General features: G+C 36.8%; 2 protein-coding genes across 3 annotated transcripts in view; both read left to right on the forward strand.

Annotated features, from left to right (window-relative positions):
• The first annotated feature begins 3,566 nt into the window (after positions 1-3,566).
• Positions 3,567-24,880, forward strand: UFL1 (UFM1 specific ligase 1). The gene is made up of 19 exons (XM_048296829.1): positions 3,567-3,683; positions 4,372-4,517; positions 5,394-5,422; positions 6,175-6,272; positions 7,097-7,211; positions 7,455-7,585; positions 8,227-8,285; positions 11,576-11,722; positions 12,811-12,986; positions 13,327-13,506; positions 13,859-13,979; positions 16,187-16,309; positions 18,022-18,142; positions 18,995-19,158; positions 20,268-20,398; positions 20,539-20,619; positions 21,371-21,456; positions 21,878-22,058; positions 22,758-24,880. Exons 1-19 carry the CDS (start codon positions 3,607-3,609, stop codon positions 22,968-22,970), a joined length of 2,379 nt encoding a protein of 792 aa, XP_048152786.1. The 5' UTR covers positions 3,567-3,606; the 3' UTR covers positions 22,971-24,880.
• FHL5 (four and a half LIM domains 5) overlaps positions 23,261-26,324 on the forward strand; it is a 29,921-nt gene continuing 26,857 nt past the window's right edge. For both annotated transcript variants that reach the window (XM_048296831.1, XM_048296830.1), the window contains exon 1: positions 23,261-23,345. The gene's annotated coding sequence lies outside the window, so the exon portion shown is untranslated. The remainder of the gene's footprint in view (positions 23,346-26,324) is intronic.

The raw sequence follows: 26,324 nt of genomic DNA on the forward strand, positions 1-26,324 counted from the left end.
AAAAGGGTACTTATGTGAATATAATTTTATGAGTAGATGTCTGAACCACATTAACAAAGTGTATGAATGAGGCAGCTGCTGATGCATTTAGTACTCATGAGATTTTCCACATACATACATGTGCTGTTTAATACCCTGCATGTCAAGATTCATTTTGCTCAGGGAAGACTTTATTATTGACATGAATATTCACTGCAAAGAAAGACCAAATGAGTACCATATTTCCCCTACCTCCTGTTAGGTAGGTAATCACACTAATTAATTGAAAGTGTGTTGTTTCCTAACCGAACCAATTATGCAGAAAAGGCTGCCTGAGGTTAAGCTAAGTACCCTCCCATTAGCACAGCCACAGTGCAAATGACAGGAAAAGAGTACAGTGAAAAGCAAAACATTATGCTATTTATAACTGTGCACTAAAAAGGGACTGTGACTATGAAAAAAGTCAAAGCTACCCATGGCACAAACAGCCAGAGTGAAAACCCTTCTTCTAATGTAAATCCAACAGCCAGTTACCATTTAAAAAAAGCTTGTGCTTTATCCTGCCAGCTCTCTCTGATAAAGGAAGGGGTCATTAGGCACCTGCTCCTTCATCAGAGTAATCCCGATGAGTCACCACATCAAAATTGTTACTAATATTTTGTATACCAGCACAGTAAAAAACAAATGAGATGAGAGGTAACCTTTTTGACTGCTAAAATCAAAGTAAACACATTAATGAGCAAAACCTGACAGCTAAAGCATTCAAATTTACAAGCTTACCTGTTTAGTAGGAATAGATATCCAGCAAGTTATGAAGAGAATATCATGACATATGCAGAATGAAAGAAACATTTAAAATTTTCTAATTTATACTCCATCTCATTCAGTTTGCAAATTGTTTTCAGACATCCTATTATACAATTATTTATTCATTTCCACCTGCATAATTTCTAATTTTTCATCCAAAAAGTGGTTACACTGCTATTTCCTGTCTTTATCTTAATAAATTCCTTAGATCAAAAACATATAGTCTGCACACAATCCAACCGCCCTGTAAATATCAGGTAAGATTCCATCCCTAGATGAACAAGGTGTGGCACTGCTCTTTCTGAGGGAAAGGAAAATATACTGTGCATATCAGAATTCCCCCAATTCATTTTTTATACCAAGCCAAAAGTTCTGTGATGAACCACACCTCTTAGAAACTTTGTTCTTCTCTGTTTTGCATTATTCATTCTTTCTATGAATTTTCTATATACTCCTAAAAATACTTTATGTAGTCAAAATACTACATTACTATTATATCGTTACATGAATACTAGAATACAAACTTTCACAATGTACTTTATGTCATACAGACAGCATTGATTCATTTTGACAGGATTAATAACCTCATCATTTGCTTTCGTTGTCCCCAATTAAGACAGGGTAATTGATATTCCCAGAGTGAATCAATGCAATACTGTGCATGGCTTTCATAAGAAATTATTTCCTTTGCTTTGTGTCAATGGAGTATAGCCATCAATCCATATTATAATAATTATGTAAAAGTTTATTTAAACTTTTACTATCATTAAAGCTACAAAAACCTTCGCACTTATTTTATACACCTGCAACAATGAAACAAAAACATTTCTGCTACTGTGATAGCTCTGGAATCAGTGAACTCAGAAGAACTGTAGTAAAATAAATGGTATCAACTTCATTTTTCAGCATCACACCTCTTGCATAAAATAGATGCTAATAACATTAGAGGTCAGTTAACAGCAAGAGATTCGTGCAAATATAGTAAAATAAATCAGTTACTCTATTTTTAAAACCAGATTTAACATAATTTATAAGCTGTATAAAGAAAATTTATTTCTGCTGAAAAAATAATCTGAATTGTTACTAGAATAGCAATAAGGTATAGAAAATATTAATGCATCTGTTGTGCATACATCTCCAAAGAAATGAGTTCTTACAAAATGTCTTTGATTGTGGACTCAGAACCTGCAATTTGGAAATATCAAATGCTTATAACTATTGTGTATTAATATGATTCATCTGCTCCTTCTTTGCACACGGGTAGAACATAAGTCTAAGTTTTAAAAAACCCCAAAGCCCAATAACTCAGCTCTACTTACAGATTAGTATTTCCAAAAATCTGGAAACTGTGACTTGAATTCAAGTCATACACACACAAGTGAAGGTCCAAGCCATTATACATCACTTTTAGATCTTAACTACAATGCCCCATTTGACCAGTCCGGTGATTCAGATTTTAGTTGAAAGGGATTCTCTACAGCCTGGTAGAGTACACACATAATTGAAGGACTACAAATCCACTTCGGGTTAGGTAGGAGGAATCCAGTTCTAAGACCCCAGTTCTTTTTCCAGATGTTCCCTCTGGTAGGCTATTTCTATATAATCTTCATTAAAACTGGCCCCAAAACTACTATCACATTTTTTTTTCCCCTCTATTCTTCCACTACACTATTCATTACATAGAAGTATGCCTAAATCAAGGATCTGGCTAAGAATCTCCCTTGCTGTCCTCTTTGGCTGCAGAGGAGTCCTGCTGTAATTAGTTTAGAGCTTGGTTTACATCTGTGTTTTAGGAAGAGCTGCTCTTTGAGGAGCCTGTCTCGCTCCCTACAAAGGCTCCAAGACCAGACCTCAACAGCGCACCTCAGATGCCCAAGCAAAATAAATCCTGCCCCTAATTTCTCATCTCAAAGAGAACGACCAGTAAAACTAAAACTATAAATGCTGTTACAACTTTTGTTCACGCTATTTAAAGTGCACCCAGCACGACACCAATCGTGCCAGAGACATTTTCCTGGGACTTTTGGAAGGCAGAGTCACAGAGTGACAGTCAGGGTCAGTGAAAACACCGGCTGTGCAGGAAGGAGCAAGAAATCTGGCAGGCCAAGGAGAGAGCCTCAGCAGCACGGCCCACCCTCGCGGTGCTGGGCAGCTCGCAGCGCCGTGCTGCTGTCCCGCCTGCGAGGTGCACTGGTGGCTGAGGCTCCCGCTGCTCGCCCCGGGGCGGGAGCACTCCCTGTGCACTGCTCTCTGCCATTGCCACAGACGAGTCAGCTTCAGGTAAGTGCCAAAAAGGCCTTTAAATCTGTGCAGCTCACCACTGGACAACTAAATAAATTCAGCTTGCCCCTCACTGCGTAATAGCGGTCCCATTATATGGCAGCACTATTGGTCTCACACCCTACTCGTACTCTAAATGTCATTTCAGGTTTCGGTAGCGGCAGCTCTTAGCGCGGCTCACGCTCAAAGCACGGCTCACCCCAGGCCCAGCTGCCACAGCCCCGGAGCAGCCGCTCTCGGGCCGGCGCTGCCGCATCCTGGGGCGCGGGGCACCCGCCCCCGCCCAGCCGCGCCTCCGCTGACAGCACAGGAGAGCTGCTCCCGTGCCCGCCCCGCCGGGATCCAGCTGCTGGAGCCAGGCCCGAGTGCGGAAACCGCTTTTTGTTCCTTTTTCCGTAGTTGGCTTTTGTTCCGTTTGTTTGTTTTCAGTGACCGAGCCCGCGCAGCGGCGCCTCCGTGCCGCGGGGCGGCGCTGCGGGCGGAGGCCGGCCCCGCTCTCTGCCCGCCGCCGCCCTCCCGGGGCTGACGTGTCGCGGCGCGATGGCGGCGGCCTGGGAGGAGATCCGGCGGCTGGCGGCCGATTTCCAGCGGGCGCAGTTCGCCGAGGTGGCCCACAGGTGAGCAGGGCGGCGCCGGCCCCGCCACCGAGCCTGCCTGCCGCTCCCCTTCCCCGCGCCGGCCTCCCCCCGCGGCCCCGGCCCGGGCTCCCCGCGGGGCCCAGCCAGGTACGGCCCCTCCGCAGGTCCCTGTGTCAGTGCCGGGAACCCCGCGGGCCCATCTGGGACCCCAGAGCGCGGACAGGCCCACGAAACCGACTGAGTGTGTAGTCACACCTAAGTTCGAGTTGCTCAAATCGTCACGGCACCAGAGCTCGGTTTCTTCCTTTATGTCTGCTTGACCAATTGAGGTAGTTGCCCAGAATTTGCTGTTGTTAAAAATAAATCCGAAATGCGCAAAAGTAAAATAAAAACGCACAGAAGTATCAAAGACACGGATTCTGTAAGTACAGGCGTTCCTAAATTCACCAGCAGGTGCGTTCTTACGACTGACAGGGCTGACAACTGCTCAGGAGGAGAGTAAAAGTTTTGGAGAGATGACTCACCTAAGTGAAGCCATATGGATGATTTGGTGGGTGATAAGCAGGATACAGACTTTAGTTTCTTTGTCTGAAAAAGTATATTCGCAAAGAACCGCAAGTAATCTTCATTGTACTTCCTATGTTTAGCATATTTGAAACATCAATTTAAAGGTAATTTTAGCACGTACTTCCTTAGAATAACTGCTGGCTCCTTCTGCTGTTGATAGATTGTCAGAACGGAACTGTATAGAAATTGTCACAAAGCTGATAGCAGAAAAGCAGCTGGAAGTAGTGCACACGCTTGATGGCAAGGAGTATGTCACTCCAGCACAGATTACTAAGGAGATCCACGATGAGCTTCATGTTTGTGGTGGTAAGTGTGGCATTTTCCTTCTTCCTTTGTATTTGGAAGTTAATTTTAAAGGCTACAGAAAGAAATTGAAAGTTTTCAGTACCCTTAATCTTTCAGAAAAAGCTTGCTTCCATTTGCTTCATCTACACAATAATTCATCTACTGCTATTTTATTTTCACTTCAGATCTGTGTCAAGCTTTTAGGTAAGCATATCAAGATATGTTACTTGGTTTATTTTCACACATGCAGAATTTCTGACATAAAAGTTGTATAAAAATCCTTATTAAAGAAATTTGGCATTTTAATATAGTTAAGTACCTGGCCCAGATGTTTGGGCTTGTCTTGGAATTTCAAGGTCATTTTCCTTTCACACCATTAGTAATAATAATATTTGCAAATTATCGTTGACAGGTGTTTTATTTTACCCATGTAAAGAGCCACCTGTATTGGAAGATGTGACTTAGATATATAAGGAAGCAAGTACTCTTCAGACAGCTTTTTGTTGATGGCTTTAATGAGCAGGCAGTGTATTGTACTTTGAGTTATACTTAAGGATGAGTTTCACAATATCATAAGTTTAGAAAAATTAACTTCTTATTACGTTCATACAGATTAGCCATTTTCTCTCTGTTACCACAGGTATGCCTCAGTTTGTGTTATGCCATTGTTTATCATACCAGTGGGACAGCTTGAACTAAAATAAAATTTGCTGGGTTTTTTGTTAGTAGCATCATGCAAAGGTAGAAAGTTTTAACAATCTCTGGGTACTCATGGACTAGTTTAATTGGTCTACAGAAAAAGTAATTAAATATTGTGTGCACAATGAGCTGTACTATATTCTAAATCTGTTCAAATATGTTTCATGTACTAAAAGTGTATTTTAACTTTTCTTGAAGGTCGAGTTAACATTGTCGACTTACAACAGGTAACTTTAGTAATAAAAACTTTATACTTCTCTATTTTCTTCACCATTTGTATTGTGAGTATGCAGTTCATTAGTTATATTCCAGCTAAGTTATTTTTTTAAAACAGAACAAATTTATGAAGATCTGGTAGTTCATGTCAGGGTACTGCAGATTACTTAATGCATCAATTTATTGCTTTGTTGAAAACTCTCTGCTTAGTGATAATCTAGGACTTCTGAAATCGCCATTGATATATACAGTTTTTGTTTATGAACTCTTTCTTTGTAAACTAAGGAGGGCAGACAGAAAAGAAATATGTTACCCATTTAAATTTAAAGCTGCAGGAGCATGCATAATTAGCTTTGCATGCCTCTTTGGATCTTCCCTCTTCCTTCATTATTCTCTTGTCTCCACTAGTCTTTGTCCTCCAGTAGTATTCCTTTGCAGCTAATTTTCCCTTCAGGCTTGAGCAAAATTACTTGGAAACAGAAAACCTTCATGAAAAGCAGTTTTCTATTTTCTGGTATTTTTTTATCACTTTCTGATTTTTTTTTTATTATATAGATTTCTTTTAACCTTGCCACAGTTGCAAAGAGAGTTTTTTTCCCTAAAGCATTGCTGCTTTATTCCAAAACACAGATAAGTGTGTGTGTATGCAATAGTAGAAAAAAGTAAAAGTATCTTTCCTCAAGGTATAGGAATGTGTAAGTAACATGTCAATGTTTGAGAATGATTTTCAATTTAAAGTTCTGATAAGAGGTGTTTTTTTTAGGTAATAAATGTGGACCTTCTACACATTGAAAACAGAGCTAATGACATAGTCAAATCTGAAAAAGGTATTCAGCTTGTTCTGGGACAGCTTATAAACGAGTGAGTACCTTCAGGAGCAATATGTATAATTCATGCTGTATTTATTTTTTAAAATGCAGACTAAATGTAGTGTCCAACCTTTGTTGCTTCTGAAGTGAAATACTTTTTTCTTGGCTGATTTGGTGGTGATCAGAGCTACTTTAGGCAAGTGAAGCCTATCTCAGCAAAGCATCCAGTGAATCCATGGTGTAAAGGCCTTACTGAACATTTGTGTTCACTGTCCTACATTCAAGGGCCTTCATTTCTTACCCAGTGTCTTTGTGTACAGCAGCCAGATCTCCTTTGCTCTCTGGCTTTGCTGTCTGCCTCAGCCACTGACAAACCTTTTCACCTCTTGTTTTACCTCACAAGCCTAAGATGTTTGAGCTAGTTATCTCATGGTTTTCAGCACACTAACAACCACTGGAGTAATACTCTTATGGGGTTGTCCTTTTGATTGATCAAGCTTCAGGATCTGGTCTTGTCAAAGAACATGAATTTCCTGGCTCTCTTGAAATTCTTAAGACCTGTCTTGCTTGCTCAAGCCATTTTCTAATTTTCATTGGCTTGGTCTTTTCTCTTTCTTAAAATTTTCATACAAGTAGATAAATGGCCCATCTTAGTACTAGCTACCTGGTTCACAGGCTTTTTTAAAAAAAACAACACCCATTTTCACTTACACTGTTCTCCTTTATTCATTTAAAATAACTTTCAGTTTATTTTTGCAAAGATGCAACAGAAAGATGTATATTAAAATAGATCAGTTATTCAGTATGTGATCTTGAGGTTGACTTTGAATGTCACACTTAATGTGGTGTCTTGTCTTTTTCTTGTTTTTACAAAAGGAGTTATCTGGATCAATTAGCAGAAGAAATAAATGATAAACTACAGGAATCTGGGCAGGTGACAATATCGGAACTCTGCAAGGCATACGACCTTCCAGGAGACTTCCTGTTACAGGTGATGAAAGCCACCAACCTGGCAAATGCAGAATTGGTTGTGACCACCTTCTTTCTTTATCTTTACAGCATCCATGGCTGTAAGTCACTGTTTTGTACAAAATCGGTGCTAATGTTATATCTTGGTTTGCAGATGCACAATGAAAACTATACTTCTGTTTTCTGCCAAGTTCTCTGTTGTTAGATACCCATATATGTTATGGAAGAAGGCATGCTTAGAAAAGCTCAATTCGTCTATTTACAGGCATTATCCAGGCGTTTGGGCAGAATTATTCATGGACAACTAGACCAGGAAAACCGTGGGGTGATTTTTACAGAAGCCTTTGTGTCCCGCCATCGAGCACGCATTCGTGGGCTCTTCACTGCAATTACTCGGTAAATTGCAATGGCTGCAACCACACATTAAAATATTTTTGCTATAGGTCTTTATGGGCCAGATTCACTTGTGATGGAAAAAGAAAAGAAAATAAAAACCTATGGATATATTCCCCTAACTGTAGTTCAGTTCCTGGGACCAATACTCAGTTATGTTAGACTCACTTGTTAGAAATGGGGACCCCCTTTTGAAATGAGAACGAGGGACGTATAACAATATACAGTATGCAAAGTACTTTAGTGTTTTGGCTGAAGAAAATGACAATCTGTAGTTCTTTCACTTGTAGAATATCTATCCTCTTGTCATTCCACTGCTCCCTAGTCGGTTACTTCTTGATGAGGTTGCTACATGTGAATATAGACAAGTTTTTCTTATTAAATCAGTAAATTTCTGTGTCACCTTGTAGAAAAACTTAGCAGAGCAGAAGTTTTCTTACAATTAATTATCATAGCTTTGTCTTACAACTTCACAGTAATTCAAAATTAAAACTTCGTAAGCTATTTTAAACATTAGTGTAGCACCTTGAGGCTAAGATGCTACATAATTTTGTTAATCTAGAGTAACCTCTCTTATTTCTGGATTCTCCACATGACTTTCATGTCATTAATTTATATTGTTTTGTTTTTTCTTTTTTTCCAAGGCCTACACCTGTAAGTAGCTTGATCACTCGGTATGGATTTCAAGAGCACTTACTTTACTGTGAGTTTCATTCAGAATATTTCGTGTGTTTGTTAGGAAATCCATTTTTCATTGCTAGAAGTATGCTTTCAGAGAAGGGTTTTGGTATGTAGCCTTAATTCTGAAATACAGAACAGTGTGTTTTTCTTTAGCGTAGAAAGTATTAAACCCTTTGTCTGAAGGGATGTTCTCTCCATCCAAAGCAATGAAAACATTTGTTGACAAGATGCCTCTGGGGGCAGAATGATGCAAGAAGTACAGTACTTATTTATTCATCTCTTTCATTATTTGCCTTTAGCTACTAGCAGTTTTATCAGTGAAGCACACAAAAGGGAACAGATTTTATGTAGCCAAATGGCATTAACTGCTCAGGATTTTATTTACTGACTTTTTCTGTGATAATGGAGGCAAAGCTTTTGTTATACTCTTAGTTAAATGACTTCATATGCTGAGGGATAAAACATATCCTTAAACTCTTTGTTTTTATTTTCCACAGTTCCTTTTCTAAATAGAAATGCATAAAGATTCCCTATTCAGCTGCTGCAATCTTTAAGCACTACTTGTTTGTCGCTTTGTGTGCCCTCTCCTATCTCTCTAAAATGCTGCTTCAAGCATCGTTAGTCTTCTATGCTGGCTGACCAAGTGCTGCTGGTCTTTAAAATCCTTTAGTAGTTTTCTATGTCTACTCATGAACCTTAACGCTTCTCTTGTTTGATTGGGTCTTTTTGCCTTCAGGGCATTGCTCACTTTAGCTCCACTGAGGTATCTCTCTGCTTACTCTCTGGTTCTCTGCCACAAGCTTATTCTAAAAATTAAAATCTTAGTACTTAAATAAAATCATATAAACATTCTGCTTCCACGTAATAAATTTAAAATTCCATTTTTTTTTTTTTTTAATATGCCATCCAGGTATTCATAGATTAAAGGGAAAGTCTGTTCAATTGCATTATAGTAATGTCTCAATACCCAGCAAATTTCAGTATTTGGTGACAGTCTATTTCAGATAAGTCCTTCAAGTACATCATCATGCTTTGATCGTGTACCGTATTAATGTGAATTGAAGTTCAGCTGTTTTCCTAACACCAGTGATCATCACAATATGTATTTCTAGTACTTTCATGGGGGTCTTTAGTGAGTTTGTTCATCTTTTTCTTTAGTTTTTCTTACTGTTTCTCATTACCTCTGCAGTTTCTTAAGTTTCAAAGAGCTTTTTATCTTTTTGTTTACTGCCAGACCACATTTGATATTATTGTGTCCTTTTGCTGAGATGCCATTTCAATTTCAGAAATGATGGAAACTTGAAAAGTGCCTTTTAACGATGTTATGTTTTTGCTTTTTATGTTTGTCACTATTAGCAATGTGTTTAAAAGTGGTCTTTGTCAGTTTTCTGTCTCTTCCAGAAAAAAAATGTAAGTTCAGTGTAATATTTGTATCATTTACAAACAGCTAATTATTTAATCAACACTTGGGTTTAGACAGGATAAACATTATTCTTTGGTTTTGTCTCATAGATGTGCTGCTATTTATCTTAAGCTTGCATAAAGTCATGATAAAAAGTAGTTTTAGAAATGAGAAACTCTTTCACTTAAAACACTCATTACAAAGCATAATGAAATCGCAGATGTTCTTCATTTCTAAGCATTATGTTACTGGTGTGGGACAGGCATAGAGGGACACTTACCGTCTTTGCCAGACTGTGACAGAGACCTAATAGGACACTACAGACTACTTGGTCACCTTTAAAAATAAGTGTGACTTTATGGTCGTTCTACAGAGGTCCTGTTGTTTTAAAACAAAATACTGTCCAGATATAATTGTAGCAGGGTCTGTGAAATCTCTGAGAGTACTCCTTTGCCCTGGAGTTTTAGAACTGACACTTGCTAAATACAGAATTTAATTGATACCTTCATTTTACTTCTTTTCTTTTGACATCTTCATTCCCTAAAGACTTTGGTCCATTAATAGATTTTCAGCCAATTTTGTGGAGCTGTAGTGAAGTCTAATTCTTTTTCCTAAAAACTTTGAATAAAACAAGTTTAAATTTTAACAGAGAACCAATCTATATTTTATGACAATTGCTTAAGAGGAATAGGCACACTGACTCTATTTTCTATGGTAACTAAAATATTAGGAAGTATAAAAATCTAATTTTATTTCCAGAATTGGTCTTATAAGCTCCATTTTATTCAGTGTAACTGAACCATGGCAGAAAATGATTTCTGGCTCTTGTCTTAAATTTCATAAAGATCTATCTTGTTTAAATCAGTTTCTCTTTCTTCTGCATTTTTTCAGTGTAAGTATTGTTCAGCTTTGCTAGTGGCAGTTGTGTTCAATAGCTGCTAGCTTATAGAGGCTCATCTTCACTATGGGCATATCTGACAAAAACTATCATGATTTAATATGCACTGTTTCTTCTGGAATGGGGTTTTCAGGTAAACTTTCCTGCATAAGTGAGCTAAACCTCTGTGTGTTGTACTAAGCACGTTGTAGTGTTGGCTGCTGCTCATATTTAATGAGGAAGAGGACTTGCTATGTGATACCATTTAATGTTTTGTTCCAGAGTAAAATCTGTCTTTTAATGAAATAGAAAAGAACATAAACTGAGTGTAAAAATAGCCATCTGGCAAAGCTCTAGAATTCAGCAGAGTTGGCAGTTGATGTCATTGATTTTTTTAAATACATCTCTTGTATGACAAAAAGGCAGAAGCAGAACATAGGAGGCAAATCAGATATTCCTGTGCAACTTTAATGGATTTTAAAAATCTTACTTAGCACTGAGAAGTGCTTAGTACTTTGGTACTACCAGTTACCAATATGTTCTTTGTCAGCAGTATTTGTACATTCTCAAAGGTTATTATTGACAAATGTGTTATGCAATTTAGATAATGACTTTTCATGTAATTTTAGTGTGTTCAGATCTCTCTTTTTTCCATCTTGGTTGACATGCAAGAGGTGAATTCAAAGAGAAAATTTTTAATAAAATGCTAATATATTCTACTCTTCTGGCTAGAGAAAGATTCTTCTATGTCTGCATTTTTAAATTACAAGCTAAAACTGGCCAGATATATGTTCAATAAAAAACATTTTGATCCTGCCCTTTTGGCTCACTCTTTGGAAACATTGTTTGATTTCCAGAGCTTTCCTGAAGAAATTCTCGTAAATGTTAAAAATAATTGATAGAGCTCGGCACTGTTTCACTAGAAGCACGAATTGGTGGAAGAAAGAAACAAACCAGGGAAAATAATTACTATCTTTTGATTAATGGATATACTGACTTAGGAAATGTCTCTTCATGTATTTTCCTCTTGTAGCTTTGCTAGAAGAACTTGTTAACGCTGGTCGTCTGAAAGGCACCGTGGTTGGTGGGAGACAGGATAAGGCTGTGTTTGTTCCAGACATCTATTCCAGGACACAGAACAACTGGGTGGATTCCTTTTTCAAGCAGAATGGTTACTTAGGTAATTAATCTATATTCTTACAGATAAAATAGCTTTCTAAAACTAGTTTAGGTAATTGGTCTTATCTTAATCTAGTTAGTGCTTAGAGTGAAGCCTCATAAGGATAAGTGGAAATCAATACAGTGGCTGATAGTCCTTTGCTAAAAGACCGTCTTGATCATAATGATGTGTGTTACTGTATCACAATGAGCTGTATCTCAGCGGAGGGAGCCGTACTGCTAAACAGTTGCTACTCCTCGAAAACGGGTTACAAATGCTACTTCTATTACTGCTCTGAAAACATTTATTAGCCTGCTCATTGTAGAGTTTTCAGATCATCGTGGCTGGAGTTTCAGGCTGGATGTCCTGATTACAACCAGACTTTGGCTGCTAATAGTCCAAACGTGCAGTACTCAGGAAGAATTTTTTTCCACAATGGTGTTTGTAGAACTGGAGTGAGTAGCACTAGTGTCCTGATTTGAATCCAAACAATTCTATCTAACTTCAAGCTGATGCTGGATGATGGTGTTTTAAAGCACCACGACCTGTGGGAAAATGTGGATCTGAATAAAGAAAGGAATGTACCCTTATGGTCCCAAGGGGTCAGTCCCTAAGTAGCAGTTGCTCTTGGAGATTGGAAAGGTTTGCCATAACTTACAGTGATAGTATTAAGTGTTCCTGTAATACTGCTTGACTGATGGAGTATGTGTCAGTCGTTGAATGTTTTCCACACTAGAACGGCTAAATAGTTGAAAACAAAGCACTTGGACACTGCATGTATTGTAAATATTGTTTGTGCTATATTAGAATACTTTGGAAAGGTATGACTGCAAATATAAACTTAATGGTATAAGAATCTGAAAAAAAACAGTTTTCTAAATTCAGACCAAAGTCATGTCCATGATTTAATTTTCATACTTCTATTAACAACATTTAGATGTAGCTTGTACTGAGCTAAGTTTTAGGTCAGCATTAGCTTAAGGCTGCATTTACTTGTATAAAAACTATGTGTAACTCTTCATTTCCTGCTTTCAACATAAAGTCATCACATAAGATCTTGTCTGTATATGAAGGAGCTAAATTTTAACAGACATCTAACTATTTTATAGAATTTGATGCATTGTATAGACTTGGCATCCCTGACCCAGCAGGCTACATTAAAAAAAGATACAAGTCCGCACAACTCTTATTTCTGCGAGCAGCTTGTGTTGGTCAAGAAATTGTGGATCAAGTTGAAGCCTCTGTGGAGGAAGCCATCAGCTCTGGAAACTGGATAGATGTAGCAGTAAGCAATCCTTTCAGTTGTTGCTGGATTTATTTATTTTTTCTTATTTTTGTGTCAAATGATACTTTATTGAAACTACACATATGTATAATGTGTTTGGTCTGTAGCTGTTGAGCTTCAGTTTGAAGAAGTTGCCATGCATTTGCCCAGAGGTAACACATATTTCTAGAGCAATGTTGATTTGTGATGCTAGAATATTTAAAACAGTGTGTACTCTTAAATTACTACCTTTATTTGAAAAGTGCAGTGTTTTCTAAATAGTTATCAGGTGTCAAATGGCACATCTGTATTCTGTTTATCCACATACAAGATTATTGTACGTTGATTTTCTTTACCCTAGACTCTTCTGCCCAGCTCATTGTCAGTGGAAGATGTTGGGATTTTGCTTCAGCAAGTGATGAGATCTTTAAACAAAAGCTCTTCAGGTTTAGTCTTCAGTGACACCATTGCAGTCAGTGAGAAATTTCTAAGCACCTGTGCTGACCTCTTTTCTGATCTGATGCAACAGAAAGCTGAAAAGGTACAGTAGGTTTTTTTATTGGTCAAGATGCAGTTCACGTTGAGTGTTGGGGTAAAGCTGATGTGACTTTCTAGTCGCTGTTACCACTTCTGTACATCTCATCTGAAATTCAACTGGAGAAAAAGCAAAACAACAACAGGTTTCTATATTTAATGGGTGTGATTTAATGTACATTCTGGTGCACTCAGAAAGCGCAGTCACACTAACAGTTTTTCTCTTCATGTGTTGCACTTGGAAAACATGTTGATTGATTAGTGCACTTGAAAATGGCAAATGGCTTAAAATGTTTCTGTATGTTTCTTCCATTGCTATGTGTGTCTTGTTGCTATGAAGTGCATGTTCTTCATTTTAGGAAATCAAAAACAACCCTGTTAATTTAATCACTGAAGAAGATTTAAAACAGGCTTCTTGTTTAGAGAACTCATATGCTAATAAAAAAGACAAAAAAGATGAACGAAGAAAGAAAGCAACAGGTAAAACATCAATATATAGCTTAAGCAAAAAACAAACAAACTTGTTTTGTCTTGGACATACTCAATATAAAGTTAGTATATTTTGTAATCTATCAAATGCTTCCAGTCCATTGCTTAAGATATTTAAGAAATAATCCAACCACTTACCTTTATACTGTGGGTGTGGATACATCTCAGCTATGCCCATGAGAACTAATTTCAGACTTAGAAATGCAGAGGTAGTGCCATAAAGGTCTCTTGAGTTAGTTCAACACAAGGTAACTTTTTAGAAGCAAGGAATCCTGTGTCCATTTATTATTTTATACAGTGTGATCACATAAGACTGAATAAAACCAGTATTACCTCAGGGACCTCTGTGCCATGTTTTATTACACAGTATAGATAACACTTTTAGTCTCCAATTTTCAGGGATCCAGGAAAATTAATATATTTCTTATTATTAGTCTTGAGATGTTGAGTCCAAAATAACTTTGTCTAAATTGAGAATGATTTTTTGAGGTTTTTTTTGAAGAATACTTGACATCTTTTCTGGGAAAACCATGCCATAGAATTTTCTGTTGTTTGCACGTGTAACAGTTACTTGGAGATTAAGTCACCCCAAAACAACAGTTTACTTTGAGGTATATCCTGGATTAAATTAATCTCAAACCTTACTCCATTTGTATGGTGACTGTTTGGAATAGATTTCAATTGAAGGAAGAATAAAAATGTGGGGGTTTAACCCTTTGAAATTCTTCTGACTTTTAAAACAGTATTCAGTCTGAAGACTGCATTTTGAGTCCCAAAAACTTTATGTTGCTCTTGTGTTTCTACCACACAGCTGAGAAATCTGTTGAACTCACGTGCAGCGTGTTACTGTGCTACTGAAAGTAAGAGAATTAGAGCACAGATGCATCTGACTTAATTCAGTATACTCATCTGCAAAATAGAACATTCTACTCTTAAAAAAAAAGTATGAGTAGGCCTGAGTTGACATGGAAATTAAATTTATTCTTGCCAGAAGAGATGGCAGATTTTTCTAGGCCATAGCTGAGGTAGAGAAACTTGAACTTCAGTTGAACTGTCAGAATGACTTCGGTTTCCAGCCCTCTGAGGAGTGAGACTCTACTGAGCCTGTACTACGTGTCTAGACAAATTCCTATCCACAGGTAACATGCTAACACCATCAGGAAGCACTACCCTGAAATGTTTTATTATGGACTGTAAATGTACATTACCTAAAAACACCCCAACATAACAGGTTTATGTAACTGTAGTGCAGTCACATTTCAAATGAGCTTGTGAAAAGCCCCAATTTTGCAGTTAGCTTTATAAGTAGTAGCATCTTGTCTTTGTATTTCCTTTTCTTAAACAATAGTAGTTACATAATGTAGTTACTTGAAATCTTGGACCATATTTAAATGGAAAAATGCCTACTTTCTCAAGGCATAGTGCATGTAAGGCACCGTGGTGTTTAAATTTCTTCCAAGTGAAAAAATAACAGAAGATGCTATGAAAAAGGGAACAATGACCAGAACAGCTTGCCTTGTGGAGAGGGACTGTATAGCAAATTGAGGTTCTGTCTGCAGTTGAATACATTGATTGCAGGACTTCTGAACAAAGTAATTTGTTATGTGTGTGTCAGAACTGGAACATCCCGTTGCTCTGTAGTCATCTAGGAAAAGTCAAAAAAGATTGCATGCTCTAGTTAATTGAATGCGTGCTTCCAAGAATATTTTGGATAAATGCTTATAGTGTAGGATTCTTTCTCTGAAAATTAACAAAGTTACATTGTCTAAAATATTTTTGACAAGCTCAGTTATTTAGCATCATTGAATAAAAATGCTAAATGCTTACTAAGATGCTATTTTCAACCAACAGAAAATCCCCCATTACGTTATGAACTCTGATACCTCATCTGTTTTTAGCTGAAGAAAGACGCTGGTCTTCTTTTTTTTTTTTTTTTTTAATTACATGTGCATTTGATATTAGTGGCCATGTTTATTAATGACATTAGCTTAAACAAAGCTTTGCCTCAGTTGCTTTTTTTTCTTAAGAATGAAACTTAAAGCCCTAAGATTCTGGAATATGTTTTCTAGGTTGTATTTAGAATCAGGTTGTGGTTTTCAATCCAGCATTAACAAGTAACACAGATAAATTACCATGGTATTGTAAACTTTTTAAGTGCTACAGCTTTCCTGTGTACTAAGCAAGTAATTCCCCACCAGAGGGCAGTGGAAGCGTGAGAGGAGGAGGCGGTGGGAATGCCAGAGAAATAAAGATTAAGAAAACCAAGAAGAAAGGCAGAAAGGATGCTGACAGCGATGAAGAGTCACAAGGGACTGCCACAGGTTTGTCATTTTATTTTAGGAACTATCTATTCATATCTATTCAACATGGTTTTACTAATTGCTTTTTTTCTACACGTCTGTTCTTCCCCCACTGTTTAGGTAAAATCAGGTAAAATGTCAAACAAGATAGGAATACTGTTTAGTTAAAATTGTGTCAATGGATATGATGTTGCTATTTAAATTAAATGGACATTACATGTTCACTGAAAAGTATAGCTTAGTCTTTAAAAAAGAAATATAAGTCAAGGAAATAATACTATTTTATATTTATTCTTTTATGTCGGAAATGCCTTAGACTTCGGGGTGAATGTTACACTTGATTTTGTAACACCTGCTGCATAGTGTATGATAAATGAATGGTCTAAATTAACAAATCGTCGCAATGAAACAGTTTTTCTTCATAGGGATAAAATATACAGTCAAAACTAATGTTTTGATAGTTTTAATATCACTTCTTATTGGTCCCTATTTTCTCTACCTTCACTATTACAAGGAGCATGAATGGCTTGCTAAGAAGCAAAAGCCAACGTTGTTAGATTTAGAGCAAACAGTAGTTGCGAATGAAGCCATTGTGTTCTTTCGTTCGATGGAGAACCAGAGATGTGTGCTTCCATTTATACATAGTGTCCAGACTTTCAATACTGACTGAAAAATACTTTTAAACATGATATTTGAAGTGTGAAGTACAGTATAGTAATTGTGTTTGATACTGCTCTCAGAGTACTATAATTCACATATAAATGGAATTATTTTTCAGCACTGCTCAGTTACTGAGTAAAACAGTGTTCAATCACTTTTTTTTTCATGTAGGCTTTCTGTTTTACCCTTATTGCTGCTTGTATTGCTGTATTATAATAAATAGCTATAACCACAATCTGAAGGTAAAATCAGATGAAAGCATTCAAATGTAAATAAGATCCTTTTTAAAACCTGATTTGACCTCACTTTTCACTTGTTTATAATAACCTTGTATGTTCATTACTACTGTGGCACAACGAGGAACATCATTGGTGTCCGTACATTCAGTTACTTTATGTGCAGAATAAGCCTGTTTTAAGGTGCATCTGGAACATGTCCTTTTCTGCTTCTCTGTCATCATTCTGATCTCATACTTATATGTAAAAACTGAATTCTACAGCACCCGGGAAAACTTCATGTTTTGTGCAAAACCGAAATACAGATGCACTAAATCATATGCATATAAGTTGATTTTATTACTGGAACACCTTGTCTGGTTTAATTTATCATGTTTCAGATTTTATACTGTAACCTCAAGTTTAGGATACTGTGTTACATGATTGTGTGCCTTACTAAATGGAGTTCAAAAAAATAAAAGCACCAACCTTGTGAAATCGTTCAAGTAGGAACACTATTCAGTTTTAAAATCTATTTGGTCTTAGTGACATTATGTTTCCTGAACTACTGGGCCAAGCAGCCTGAAGAAAACTCTCACCAAAAATGCATATCCTCATACACTACTTAAGTTGTCTATTACAGAAACTACTAAGTGATCAAAAGGGAAATTTTGTCAGTTTTTCATATGTGTAAAATTCAACTGTCATGTGTAATCATCCCTTTTTTTCCACTGTTGATAATGCATTTCTTCTGTGGTGTTCAGACTTTGACATTTTCCAGTGTCTCATGCCACAGAGTAATTGCAACAATACTTAATGGAATGTTTTCTCAGTGAGTGTTGTTCATGGCCGCTACAGGTAGGAGTAAGAAGCTGGAGTTCCCTTTCATGTCACAAGAGGAAATTGAGGATGTTTTAAAGACCCGCATGCAGGATTGCCCTGAAGAGCTTATTACAGAAATTGCTGAACATCTAAGAAGGTAATTTCAGTAATTCAGCTGGAGTTAGAAAATCTGTGATTCACTTCAGTTGAACCTATGCTTCAGTCTTTTTTCTTGATTAGAAAAAAGTGCTTTGTTGATAGAACTGAACCACAATATTCTTTTTCTGTACAGCTCCATGTTACACCTGTCTTACATATTAGAAAGCTGTGCTGGCACAGTAATGTGCTTCTGTTTACTATGGTCCTGAAAGCTTATTTTCAGCTTCATGGGTGTATTTTCACTCCCTTACACTGATCCATGCTGGGGTTTCACCAGTCTCATCTTCTAGACAGTCTTTGGTATATGTTCATGTTTCCTGGTGTCTGTGTCTCCGCTGGTACCCATGAGAACTGGGTAGTAAGTTATGTCAGCAAACTGAGCTATGCAAAGATGAGTAACTTCTTTTAAAAGATGTTCCATACCAGAGAGGATGTGAATATGTATGTTCAGAGCAACAGGAACATAATAAGACTGCAATAGCCAAGCTCGAATAAACTTGGAGTGCAATAGTAACTGCATCTTTAGAAATTTGTTCAGAGACCCCTGAAAGTTTGTGAATAGTATTGCTTCTGAAAATCCTTTGTCTTTCACCTTGTTCCCACTGAGGATGTTATACACGTACTGTAACATTAGTACATCTGCCATTAAGTAAATTTAATTTCCTTGTGGGGTTTTTTTTTCTGATTCCCATTATTTGCTTTTTGTTTATCTTGCCATTCTATAACATTCATGTCCCAGTCATTTACTACATAATGAGGTAGTTTTCTCTATTGTTGATATCTTTGGAAAAACCTTGTTGAGTTTCAGACTTTGCTCAATGTTTTCTCCCTTCTACTTTCCTGTTCTAAGACCTTTGACAAAAACTTACCAGGAAGTTGTGCGTTCTGTTTTTACGTCTTCAACATCTTCCTCTGGAGCTAACAGAAGACAGGCTATGAAGGACTTGCAGGAGGAATTCTCAAATTTGTACAACAACATTCGGTTATTTGAAAAGGGAACAAAGCATTTCACAGGTACAAAATATATACTTTGAAAAATGAATATGCTCCTTCAAGGGTGTTAAATTTATTCCAGAATCTACATTAAAGATTAGACAGGAGCAAGAGTTTAAAAAGGAAAATCTAAAAAGAAAAAACTTGTGATGTGTTTACTATGCCTAACACTGCCCTTACGCTGAAGTCCATTACTTTGCACAGTTATTGAAATACATTCGCATTATTTCATATCCATATTCTGTTATATCTTATGTCAAGATAACTCTGTTCTTGTCTTTCTTTCCCAACTATTTGCATTCCTTCCAATTTTTCACTGTCTAGGTAAAAAAAAAAGAAAAAATTAGTAAGATCACTTTATTCTGTCAGCTGTGCCACTAATGAAAGAATTGAATACCACTTGTTTCTAAGAAACTGCTGTTTAAATCTCATGGGTTTGATACTGAACATAGCTGCTGCTTGAGGAGAGTCTGTGAGAAAGTGGTAGATTAGTTTTGCAGGGGGATACTTTGCAAGGCATGACAGAAAAGTTAGCATTAGGAAAATACTGTAGACATTTCCAAGATTCTCTGCTGTATTCAGCTTTCTTTTAGAATTTTCCCTGTGTAAAACTTCTAGCAGAAGGAAACGCTAGCAAAACAGCCTGATACTCCTGTATTTTGGAATATATGGAATTATTTCCCATTAGCCTTTGTTCTTGGACATGTATTCTGTAGCTTCTTTTTTTTTTTTTAATTCCAGTATTTCAGTATTAAAGTCACATGCCTGTTCTTCTGTTTAACTCCTTGTCCTGGAGAATTTTCCTTTGCATGCTTTTGACTTGATCAATAGCAGTGGTTCAGGAGAATTGACTGTGCAAGGGCTAGTTAGTTTACTGCTTATACAGATACACCCTTGAAATACTAGCAACTCATTAAAATGTTCTTACAGAATGGAAAGCTCACATTTTTCACTGAAGAATGTTCCACAAGAATGTTACAGCAAACAAGGGATGTTAACTTCAAGTATCCAGATAACTTTCTCATACTACTCATGGTTAATGGAGTCTCCAGTTTAGAAAGTGCTATGATAATATCACAGGAATCAGACACCTGTAATAAGTGGCTTTAATCACTTACTTCTTTTAACAGATGATACTCAGACTAACCTTGCCAAGCACTTGTTGAAGACCCTGTGTACAGACATTACAAATCTGGTTTTCAACTTCCTGGCATCTGAGTCAATGATGACAACAGAAAATTACTCTACAATCACAAGTGAGGTACAGATATAACAGTTCCTTTCAAACAGTCTCAAGTAGATCAGTAATGTTTGTGCAATAAGTAATTGCTTCAGTTGAAATATGCCTAATCTAAAAAGATAATTAATATTACAGATTATTTCTATTCTTGTCCCATACAGGGCAGAATCAAGATTTTAGGTAAACTGCCAGAAGATACCAAAGGTCCTTTAACTAAACTGCATACTTCTCTGAATGGCAAGGTAAAGTGAATCCAAGTTCAGATTTTCTGTTCTGCTGATACAATTCTAATAAATAGCTGGCACACATAGTGTAGTACATAACTGCTGCTGCCATGAAGAATGAAGGTAAAAGAATCTTTTGAATTCATGTAAGGCAGTGAGAGAGAGTGTGTTTTCATGTCTGTGAATTTTCAGAGATGAAAAGCTGATCTTGCATTTTGATACTGATAGTCACCTCTGGCTCTTTGCTGCCTGATGGAATCCAGTGTGCCTTTCATGGGCAGGTGAGAAGAGTGCAAACTGAGGGAGAACCTCCAGTGTAAAGTGGTTGATGTTTCTTGTATTTTTTTCCCACAGTTCTTGATTGTTCTCCCATGTATTTCTTAACTAGTAAAATTACGGATATTTTGAAAAAAAACTAAACGTTCAGATTATGGCAGTGTAGACACAAGGAGAGTTATTTATTAATTCTTTTACGCAAAAAGCCATAGTGAGGTGTTTCTTAATAAAATATGTATCTGTAAATAATTCTAGAACATGTATTCATTTTTTAATTTCATTTCCAAGACAAATGAATTGCAATTTGAGTTATTATTTAAGTATATGAACCGTTGTAAGATGAACAAAGGTAATTTCTACTAAATACATGTTACTTTCTCTTTTTTCTATAGTTTATTTCAAGTGTCATCTTTTGTGTGATTAATTGTGAACAGTAGTTAAACTTTTTTATAATCTGCTAACACAGGTTAAATATTTATATTGTTTTTAATAGAGTATAGAAGATTTTCTTTCGTGCCTTGATTCTGCAGTGGATATTTGTGGTATTATGGTGAAAAAAGGAGACAAAAAGAAGGAAAGGTACTTTAATTTTATTTATTCTATGAAATGTAGCTATATTGCTAAATCTGAATGGTTAGTATGGGAGCAGTCACACTGACTGTGTAAGTAAGAGGCAGTCCTCCTTCCGAACTCCTTAACTGAAAAATAATAAGTCAAGCAGTCCTGAATCCATGGGAGAAGGAAGAGAGGAGAATTCACATTTAGCTAATTTTCTTGACTCACTACTGTCTGCAGTATAGTGTATAAATTCTCTAGGGTCTTTCAAAATCTGAACTATGCCAGTGATAGCACTTTTTAATTATTCTTGAATTTCATATAAATAAATGGTCTATTAGAGGAGAAAATTAAAATTAATTGATGTTAGGTAAGTTTTTAGCATCTGTGGTCAACTACTATATCATAGAATCATATTTTTGTTTAATATCTTCTTGTTGCTTAGGCAAGTCCTGTTTCAGCATAGACAAGCTCTGATTGAACAGCTCAAAGTCACAGAAGATCCAGCTCTTGTTCTGCACCTGACATCAGTATTGTTATTTCAGTTTTCAACTCACTGTATGCTTCATGCACCAGGAAGATCAGTACCACAGATCATTAATTTCCTAAGTGGCAAGATCCCAGAGGTATCCTTTTCTAGCTTTTTAAGGGGAAATTACCTTTTTTCTATGACAGAACATGAAAGTTTTGCCTTACACTATTTCTGCTGCATAAACCTGACACTGTTGGGTTTCATATCTAAATATTACTTTATGTACAGAATATACAATTCCTCTGATCTGTATTGTATGTCAAATCTATCATTTCAGGGATCTGTCACCAAAATTTCTTTTAAAAAATTAAAAATGAATCTGTTACTAGTCCTTTGCCTTTATCCATGGAGACAGCCCTGTCTTGGGGGATGTTACAATTCTTACAACTGAACGTTTTTACAATCTCTTTCCTCTGAGCCAGAGCATCGTTTCTTTTTAAACTTTTCTAATGCAGCTTTAAAGAAAGATGTACCTCTTCAAGAGCAAATACTGAAATTCTGTATTTTATACTGCCAGAACTAGTGCAGTTTACTAACTGCATTGTTTTTATGCTTCAGTGGTTAATTGTCCTGTTTTTCAGCATGGATGCACATTCAGTTTTCTGCTGCTTCGACGATCTCTCAGAATTTAGGTTGTCAAATACTTTGTTGGAAATATATTTCTGTATCACTAACTCTCTTTATCCAAGAATGGGAGAATGCTTTTTAAAAAATTAAATCTTTAATTATAGGTCTGTCTACCTTCTCTGTAACATTGACATTCCCTGGTTTTGTTCCCATTTTTTGCTCTCAGGATCAGCATTTGCTGTTAGTCAAATACCACGGATTAGTGGTGAAACAGTTGATGAGCCAGACTAAGAAAACTGAACACGGAGACAGTGACACAAAAGATAACATGGAAGAGGAGGAAGGAGCAGAAAGCATTCGAAAAGAGCTCCAGGAAATCACTACCTCTATCAAAGATCTTGTTCTCAGACCTAGAAAGTTTTCTGGAACAGAGGAATAAACTTATTATTCAGCGCATCCAACTCCATGATAGAGTCAGATTTTATTTTCTTTTATGCTGAAAAAAAGAGACTACAGAAAGTGCTTGACAAACTTTAAAATTTGGCTTGTAGTAATTTGCAAATCACAGCCAGGGAACACAGTTGCTGGGTGATGGTGGCAAATGGAGTTTTGTTACTACTACAGTGTACTTTTAACACACATTAATGTAGATGTGGCAGAACACAGTTGTGGACACTTTGGTTATGAAATCAGTGGTTTTCAATTGGCATCTTCATATGAGGCCTCAAGAAATTACTCTTCAAATAACAGTGTATTTTGTTCCACACACACAGAGGCTGATAGTTCTACTTCCCTGATTTGGATTTGTAGTGAGGTAAGGATTGCGTATAAGTGTCTATAAGCCTGTCTATCTTAATTTCAAATACTGATTTTTAAACATACTCTGATACCTAATAGCATACCAGCAAAGGCCATCTTTACTCTGGTTTTCAGTTTCTGTTCACTGGACTCACACATTTTGAGTACAGGTGGATGTTGATACACTTTAAGGGAAGTGACCCACTACTAATGTGGGTTTCAGAATGTACTGAAAGTTCACGAACATCAGCACACTCATACTACTGATGGATTCTGCTGATGTCTGAAATAGCTGTCCGTTTAAAACTTGTAATTCAGACAGAGGAGGTGACACTTTCGCATTGGCATTTTGGAAGCAGATAAATACTGTTACACTTGCCATATTGTACATGCCAGGTGTTCATTCAGCAGACTTCTTGAGTGCTTAGTCCAGTTCCCATAGCAGGTAGAAGCATTTGTTTACACTCTGTCAGCTCTTGAGAGAACTTACAGTGTTCTTTATCCTGAGTTTCTTGAAAAGAATTTAGTTCATGATCTCTCTACATAAACTTCATAGACAGAAATGTTGCTTCCCTCAAGTTTTTTGCCAGCGTTATTTTTACATGAGCAGTACTATATGTCTTCAGGAAAGTGCAAAAATGTGAAAAATGGAATTTGGCCACTATTAATGGCATAATTCTTGTATGGCAAATATACTACTTACTTATTTTTAAGAGAAGGTAATTTTCAAACTGGAAATATGTACGTTCTATTACTTCAGTAATACCCATTGATTTCACGTGTGTAATTTCAGGGGTTTGCATAACATCAAGGTTGAGTAATAAAAGTTGAAACAGTGTTCTTTTCACGAAAAATGTCATTCACCCCTTCTTGCCAAAATTGATGCTGAAAGAGAGCAAATTCTGTGCAAATTCTGCTCCATTCAAATATTTCTGTTTTGCAACAATTCACATATCCTGTGAGCTTAATCATAAACGTACCCAAGCCTGAAATTGCAACAAGTGAAAGTTGAAGAGGCCAGGTATGGAACCCCAGTAACGGAGTAACAAATGTTAAGGTAATTTTGGTGATGTAGACAATAGAATTTTACACACATTTAAAAGGCAATAATGCCAATGCTGATCTTTTATCAGCCATAAGGCGAAACAATTCGGAGTTGCAAGGCAGAAGCAAAGGTAGTTGTTTCTCTTTCCTTGGCTGGAGGTTATAACAGCTGACAGTAAAAGACAGTGAGGAATAAAAGATGGAAAATATTCAGGTTGTTGAACTTTGTTGAAGAAATAGTTCGTATACAGGGAATAGGGTTGATTTTGTGTTATTTGGCCAGAATAATTAATAAGTTCCTATAATGAATGTAAACAATTTTATATGACATTGAGCTATTTTGTAAATAATATGCCGTATGAAATTCTTTATGCAAATAAGAAATTATTTTAATAACATTAAATGATGAAGTATTTAAAGAGCATTCTGTTGACTTCACCAGTGTTTGGTCATCTTGCAGCTTTCAAACAGCAATTGGTAATACACACTGTTAGACTTAACACACCATTCTGAGTGTCCCTGTATTTTTGTTTGATACAGTTTTATGGTGGTATAATTATGAACTTACTACAGAATTTATCATGTGTTCAGCTTGCTATATTACAGCCTATTTTATAAGAAGGATTAAAAAAACAGATTCCTTGAAGTAGATAGTGGAAGCACTGCAGTTCAGAGATATCTTCTGACTACTAACAGAATTCAAGGAGATGTGGTTGGAAAAACTCTCCCAGGTATTTTTTGTTGATTTGGAAATTCAGTCTTTGGTTTATGATACAGAAGTGTATCTTTCAAAAGAGAAAGAAAAGGAATTTTGCTAATTGACAGGTTTTTTCCTCTCCCTAGGAGGAATGTATGTGGGAGGAAGCGTAATCCTGTCTTACAAATCAGAGGTGCAGTTCACAAATCAAAAATGCCCTTTGGAATATAGGGAAATGAAAGGCACTACAAAGAATACAAATGAACACTTTTACTCTGGTTTCAAGTGTTAATTGTTAGCCTCTCATGGCCTTCACTTACAGTGTCTAAACACCCCCATTCTATTTAGACTCATAAACTGACATGTATAGATGCATGTATGTACCTATACACGAGCACTGACAAATGTTCTTTTCATAACCTTGTTTGCTGCTGCTCTCAGATGGGAATGGGTGCATTAGCCATAGGTAGAGTAATACCTGTCTCAGCAACAGCCTTGCCTTCCCTTCATTTTAAGTGGCAAAAGATGACTTTTGTAGTTGGTTATTTGCAGATCTGCTGGAAATTAGCAAATTGTTGCTCTGTTAGAACTTTGAACTCTTGCTTCACAGCTGCTTAGAAAAATTTGGCACAGGTTTCTAAATAATATCACTGGGTTTTGTTGTCTGCATGAATCCAAGAGCTTGTTCAGATAAAACTGCAGTAGTTCTGTTCTCTCTGTAGGCTCCCGAGTAAGGCTACTCAAGCAGGGGTTTGTTCCTTGAATGTTTTTCCTAGTAAGTAACAGTAGGCCAAGAAAATGGAAAATTCTACAAATCTGGGTAGATTGGGGTTTCTTGTTTAAGAGGAAGTTTAGTACCCTTGGAGATGACAGAAGAGTGACTGTAGTGGGTCAGACTGAAGGTCAGTGTAGCCCAGTATTGTGTCTCCAGCAGAGGCCAAAAGTGGACGCTTAGAGAGGAATATAAGAACAAGGCATGTAGTATTTCTCCTTTGAGTGCTTTCTGAGCCTCCAAATCCATGCTGCCCAAACTTTTTGAACAATTGTACTTTATTATAGATACTCTCCGCTAGCCCAAATAACAGAACATATTCAGTAAATGCCAAATGTATTTTGTCAGGAAAACAAGTTCTTTCTTTAGGAATTGCTAAGGAGTGCCATCTCTTTGAGGTTTTGTTTTTTAAAAAATGAATATTCTAAATTGGAAAGAGTAACTTGAGTAGTTTAAAGAGAACCACCATTTGCTTGATGAAT

This window comes from Corvus hawaiiensis, chromosome 3 (assembly GCF_020740725.1).
Source record: "Corvus hawaiiensis isolate bCorHaw1 chromosome 3, bCorHaw1.pri.cur, whole genome shotgun sequence".
NCBI lineage: Eukaryota > Metazoa > Chordata > Aves > Passeriformes > Corvidae > Corvus > Corvus hawaiiensis.

What these genes read in the sequence shown, in the direction of transcription:
- UFL1 (XM_048296829.1), top strand. Translation starts at nt 3,607, where the DNA reads ATGGCGGCGGCCTGGGAGGAGATCCGGCGGCTGGCGGCCGATTTCCAG. An exon ending in ACATTGTCGACTTACAACAG is followed by an intron (nt 5,423 to 6,174) that starts GTAACTTTAGTA and finishes TGTTTTTTTTAG; the next exon opens with GTAATAAATGTGGACCTTCT. An exon ending in TCAAGAGCACTTACTTTACT is followed by an intron (nt 8,286 to 11,575) that starts GTGAGTTTCATT and finishes TTCCTCTTGTAG; the next exon opens with CTTTGCTAGAAGAACTTGTT.